The 5923-nt window shown below is 65.4% G+C and overlaps 1 protein-coding gene across 1 annotated transcript in view; it reads left to right on the top strand.

Annotated features, from left to right (window-relative positions):
- Nucleotides 1-5430, top strand: part of LOC102384484 — a gene marked incomplete at its 3' end in the record, with an annotated part of 13751 nt that extends 8321 nt beyond the window's left edge. The window contains exon 6 of the mRNA XM_025193833.1: nucleotides 5305-5430. Within this exon, the coding sequence (XP_025049618.1) occupies nucleotides 5305-5430 (126 nt within the window). The remainder of the gene's footprint in view (nucleotides 1-5304) is intronic.
- Between the last annotated feature and the right edge of the window lie 493 nt (nucleotides 5431-5923).

Here is a 5923-nt window from a genome sequence, read left to right as displayed (position 1 = left end):
CGATGCGGGTCGGACGCCGCCGGAAGCCGTGGGAAATCCCTGAAGGGCCTGGCGGGGTGCAGGAGGTTTGCGGGCTGTAGGGCCACCCGCGGCTCCGGGCTGAGCCGGGGAGCTGGGCTCGGTTTGGCTGATCTGGCTCGGAGCACAAAACATTGCTTAAAAAAAAAAATCTTCAGGCCAGGGGGTTGTGGGCAGGCCCTGGCCCGTGGGCTCCCCCGAGCTGGCTGTAGTCCGTGCTGGTTGCTGCCTGGAGCCCGGGCTTCTCACCCCGGCCCCACTGCAGATTGGCCGTGTGACCCTTAACACGTGTCCATCTGTGAACCAGGGGTGAAACCTGCCCCGGGGCATCCTGCAGCGTGGCGGCCGGTTGGCGAGCTGCGGCTGGAGGAGGTGGTGAGCCAGGCTCGGGATCTGGGGCAGGGAGAGCGGACGTGGTGGCAGGAGGGCTGCAGGGTGGCACGTTGTCATCAGCGCTCGGCAGGGGTGTTTTCTGGCCGTGGCTCAGTGGGACCGAGCGGGGGCAGGGACGAGGTCTCTCCCGTGTCCCTTGGTCCTCGACCAGGGAGCTGTGCTGTGGCTGGTTCTCCTGACACCCTGCAACAGCCAGTCCCCTGGCGCAGCCAGTCGGGGGACAAGCCCCTGCGCACGCGGTAGCGAGGCAGTTGAGGGGCTGCGATGCGTTTGTGAGCTGCCATTGCACTTTCTGGGGTCGCACGGGCGGGGGGTGAACTGTGCTTGGAGGCTGAACGGTGTTGGCGCCTGGCCTGGGAGCGCACCCTGCCTCTGCGCTCCGGCCTCGCTGCTGCTGCTGGTAGCGGGATGCCAGCAGCTCCAGCTGCTGCAGGGAGCATCCCTCTGCGAAGGGCATGTTGGTCTTTCCTGGCTGAGCTAGAGGGAGGATAATCCCCCCCGCCCCAGCCCCTTGGGTGTGTGTGGACGTGAGTGCGCTCTAATCAGATTTGTGTGCCCCTGGACAGGCGGCTGCGTGAGCTGCCCAGCACTGACTCCTTGTCTCCTCACCCTCGTGTCTCTGCCCGCTTCCACCTGCTGTCTCATGTCCTATCCCTGGTGGCAAGCTCTGCGGGATGACAACTGTCCCTCTCCTGTGGTTGTGCAGCACCGAGTGCGGTGGGGCCTCGCCCCTGCGGTGCCTGGGCGGCAGCAGCACTTGGAGAGCTACGCCTGCCTTGGCAGCCCCTGGGAACTGGGCTGGTGCTGGGCCGGTGGTCGCCTCCCAGCTGGTTTCTGGGTGAGGCTGGGTGGCCCTTCACACCACGTGCATGTGAGCTCCGTGCAGGGTTTGTGGCCGTGGGGTTCAGTGGCAGGAGCCGGCAGTGTCGGCCTGTAGCCTGGGAGGCTTTGTGCTGGCTCAGCACAGGGAGCCCTGGGGCAGCAGAAAGGGCCTGGCCCTGCAGGACGGCTGCCCCATGCCTGGTGCCTGTGTGGCCCCTTCACCCCGCCTGGTGTCAGGTTGCAGCGGGGAGTCTGGGGCCTGGTTCTGGGCGACTCCCCTGACAGCCTCTCATTAGGGATGGTGATTTATCTGTGAGCAGGAGCTGTGCCGAGGGCTGCAGCTGCTGCTGGTTGGGACTCCTGCCTCCGCCCTGCCAGGCAATGCAAGCCTCCGGGGCGTCAGGGGAGGGGAGGGGAGCGCAGCCCAGGGCCTGGCTGGAGACTGCTGCCTGTTGGGAGCCAGGGGAGAGGCTGTTTCAGGAGAGGGACTGTGCCCAGCCCCTCCGCGCTGTGGTTGGAGGCTCCAGGCCAGTAGAGCGCCAGGCCCGTACTTCTGAGCCCCTGCAGGCTCCATGCGCTGCTGGCAGGGGCATTTGTGGAGCTCATGCAGCCCCGAGGTTTCCAGCAGGAGCCTGACTGAGACGCCTATCAAGGAGCCCATCCGGGTCTCCCTGGTGAGCTTCCACTACAGCTCCCAAAGCCCATTGCCAGCCTGGCTCTGTGGGGCAGGCTGAAAGACAGCTCTTGGCACCGCTCTTGGGGCCTTCCCTTGCTACATCCCCTTCCACACCCGGAGCAGCCCGAGGCCCCTGACAGGGAGCTGCCTTGTGCACAGGACTCTGCCTGGAACTGAGCCTCGGACAACAGGAACCTCTGGCCTGGAGTTGGTGGAGGACCCCCTGGATCCCCTTCAGCACAGTCGGGGAAGGCTGGGGATGGGCGCGCAAGGCTGCTACTCAGGGAGAGGCATTGCGGGTGTTGTATGCGAGGGCAAGCTGGAGATGTAGCACAGCACAGGAGCAGGGGCCCACAAGCACTGGGAGTGGAGCCCCGAGAAGGCTGTGAGATGCTGCCTGGGAGAGGTGCCATGCAGGGAGTGAGGAGAAGGGCTGGGGTTGGATCAGTGCTGTGCTCGGGGAACCGTGCGATGCGTTCCTGGTCGGTACGTGGGATTGCAGCCTGGACCCGGCATCATCCCAGGCTGGGACCTCAGGGCACCGAAGGGCCTCCGGACAGGTTGCTGCAGTGATGATCGCATTAGCCTCATCTCGGTCAGGCCCGGGAGCCAGTGGCTGTGGAGAAGGCAGCAAGTGCCAGCGTTGCCAGTTAACACAACCCTCCTGCAGCGGTTTTCTCCGAGTGGTTCATGCTCCCTCAGCTACTCTGTGCAGCAGCCAGGACAAGGGCCGCTGCTCCCACTGGCTGTGGAAGTGCCCTGTGTCGTTTCCACGCCCTGGCTGCCAGGAGCTCCTGGGGGTACATCTGGTGTGTTGGTGCCCAGTGCCTGCATGTCCAGGTTGGCTGTCCTTGTGTGGAGCTGTCGCCCTGCTTTGGGATGCCAAAGGATCTGCATCTCCTGCCATGGAGTGGGTGACCCTGGGGGCCTGTGGGCTGGTCAGCTGGGGCAGTGACAGCAGATGTGCCCAGTGGAGCTGCACGGCTGGCCCTGCCTGCCACACTGCCCTCGCTGGCGTCATGTATTTCTCAGCTTGTCTTCACATGTGGGGCCCTGTGCCTGCAGACATGTGCTTGGCTGGCATGTTCAGAAAGACAGGCCTGTGGCCCATGGCAGTGAGCACTGCATCATGCCATGCCATGCTGCCAGATGCCTGCTTCACCTGGTACACTCGGCAGGCTCCCTGCATACTTGGGGCATGCCTGGTTTGCAGCTCTGGCTGGGTGGGCTCCGGGTAGGAAACACCCTGGCTGGCCCTGTGCCAGCCTGCAGGAGGGGCGTGGTCCTTGCCTCGTGCTCTGGCCCCAGCCCTGGACAGTGTAATGACAGGCACCTGTGGGCAGGCGGCCCGGCCAGGAGGTGTGGGCAAGAGCTCCTTGCCCTCACTGCCAGGGGCTTCCTTAGGACAGTACAGGAGAAGGTTCCCAGCCCAGCAGCTCCCCGGCATGCCCCACACCTCCCGCCCTGCTGAGAAGCATCCCCTGCAGGCAAGGATTCAGCTGCGGTTGCTACTGGAGAGCGAGCTGTTCCCTGGGGCCTTGGCACAGTGCTTCCCAGTCAGGCATGTCTCCGGCACGGTGCGGTGTGCGCCAGCCCAGCCCTGCCTCGCCTTGCGGCAGCTCACAGACATGTTCAGGCCTGTCGCCCCGCTTCCTTCACCGCAGCGGGGCTGGGGGCTGGCCCAGGGAGGCGGCACCCTGCTGGGGGGGCAGGATTGCACTGGCTTCTGGGCACGGGTGGCAACCTGGGAGCACCAGGAGTGGGCACGGTGGTTGCTGCCAGGGGCTCCTCGGCTGTAGCGGCATGACAGGGCTCTGGGCTCTCCCGTAACCTGGTACAAGCCACGTGGAGCCCCAGGCGAGAGTGCCCCTACGGAGCGGGGTCTTGGGGCGGGGTGGGGGATGGAGCCCGCCGGCCTTGTCCCGGACGTCCGGCGGGGCCAGGCAGGAAGGAGATGGTTTTCGTCAGCTTCCAGCTCCTGCCTTGGGAATTGTCGGTCTGTGGCCAGTGCTTCGCGTTGCACTGCTGGTGCTGCTGGCTGGACACTGTGGCCAGGTGTGCCGTAGGCTGCGGCGGCTCTGGGCTTCTGACCCTCAGCCAGTTAGGGCAGGGGAAGGGGCCTGACTCAGGTGCCCTGGTTTGCAGCTTGCACCAGGCTGCAGGTCCCTGGGACTGTCACAGGTGTTCTCTCCCTGGTGTGCCCCACCTTGGGGCCCTCCTGCTGCCTGGGGAGTTGGGTATGGACAGTGCTGACCGCTGCAGTGTGCGTGGTGGACAGTTGGCTAGCAGCAGACCTGGGAAAAGACCCAGCTCCCATGGGAGCTTGGAGCTGCAGCTGGAGCAGCCTCTGCACCCCTGCTCTGTTGTGCGCTGCAGCAGCTGCTACGTGGTGAGAGGTGTTCATGCGATGCATTAATGAGATGACATCTTGCTACCATCAGAGGGGCTGGCACATGGCACGGGGGCATCTGCTAGGATTGCTGGGATCTGCTGCTCTGTGGCCCTTGTGCCATCCCTACCTGGGTATGGGGGCTGCTTTCCACCTGTGTCTTGAGCCACCTTGCTTTGCTAAGTGGCCAGGGATCCCAGTGCTGTGCCTGCGGCTCATGGGCCTGCTGGGCTGGAGCAGGGAGAGCTGTGGCTGCTGGCGACGGCACCCTGGGCTGGGGCTCGGCTTGGGCAGGCCCGTGCGGGCTCAGAATTTGTGCGCCTGGTCCCCAAGCTGCATTCCAGGCCGATGGGTAATCGCCGGTTTGGTTGGGCTGAGCATCAGCAGCCTCCCCCCACGGGCAGGACCAACCTGTCTTGCGTGCGGTGGGGGCGGCAGCTGTGGTGGGCTCGCAGTGCTGCTGCTTCTTCTAGAAGCTGGGCCTGCTGCCTGGCCTCTGGCACCAGCCCAGGCCAGCCCCATCCCCTGGTCCTCTCTCTCCTCTCAGCCGTCTTCCGGGTGGTGCCGCTGTTTGCCCCTGGTGCCATGCGCTGGGGGCCAGCCTGGCTCCGTGCTCCCCTCCAGTGGCTGAGCAGCCTACCTGTTGCTGGGAGAAGGCTCTGGGCCGGGGACAGGAGAGTGTAGCCAGGAGCAAGTCTCTGGGTCTGGTGTGGGGCGCCCTCACCCAGGCTCGGCCATCGTGCTCTCGGCAGATGCGTGAGGCCCTTCTGCTGCCAGCTGCCTCCCCTTCGCGTGCTCCCTGTGCCTGCAGCCAGGCGCACCAGGAGCCTCCCGCCAGGCAGCGGCAGGACACCTGACGTGGGACACCAGGTGGCTGGGGGAGGCAGGTGGTCTGGTTTTCAGGGGCCACCACCCCACGTCAGAGCCTGCCTCCTGCCTGGGCTGTGGGCCCTGGCCGAGTGTGTGGGTGACCGCGCGCGTCACGCTCTGCCTTGCTCTCCCCTAGGGTGCATGATCTGCCTGGGCCAGTCGACCTTCCTCCGGTTCAATCACCCTGCCGAAGCCAAGTGGATGAAGAGCATGATCCCGGCGGGAGGCCGGAGCCCTGGGGCCACGTATGGACGGGCAGCAGGTAGGTGAAACCTCCACTTTCCAGCTTGGCAGCCCCAACTCCCGGTGTCCTTTCTTGACCCACCTTTACAGGCTGGGGCCCAGGGGAGCTTGCTCGAGCCCATGTGAGGTGTTTGGCCCACAGGGCTGTCTCTCCCTGAGTCCCACGTGGGTGGCTCACATGTGCCAGCTGGGGGGGCACACAGGGCATCCACGGGCAGGTGACAGCATGGAGCCGCAGTCACGGCCGTGGCACTGGCGCCAAGTGCTGCGGGGTGAAAAGTTTCCTTGGGCACTCGCCTGGGTGCTGTGGCCTTTGTGAAGAAAGGGCTCCATGCTGCTGTCTCCCCTCCACGAGGGGCACACTGGGTGGGACTGTGCCCAGCTTGGGCCTGGCTGTCTGTCTGTCTGTCTGTCTGTCTTGCCATGAGGCGCCTGCAACCTTCCTGGGCGCGTGGGAGCAGCGCTGACGCCACTGCGGCCTTTCTGTCTGCTGTGCTGTGGAGCCAGCTCAG

The sequence above is a fragment of the Alligator sinensis genome, unplaced genomic scaffold, assembly GCF_000455745.1.
Source record: "Alligator sinensis unplaced genomic scaffold, ASM45574v1 scaffold2249_1, whole genome shotgun sequence".
Taxonomy (NCBI): Eukaryota; Metazoa; Chordata; order Crocodylia; family Alligatoridae; genus Alligator; species Alligator sinensis.
This window is presented reverse-complemented; position numbering and strand designations above follow the sequence as displayed.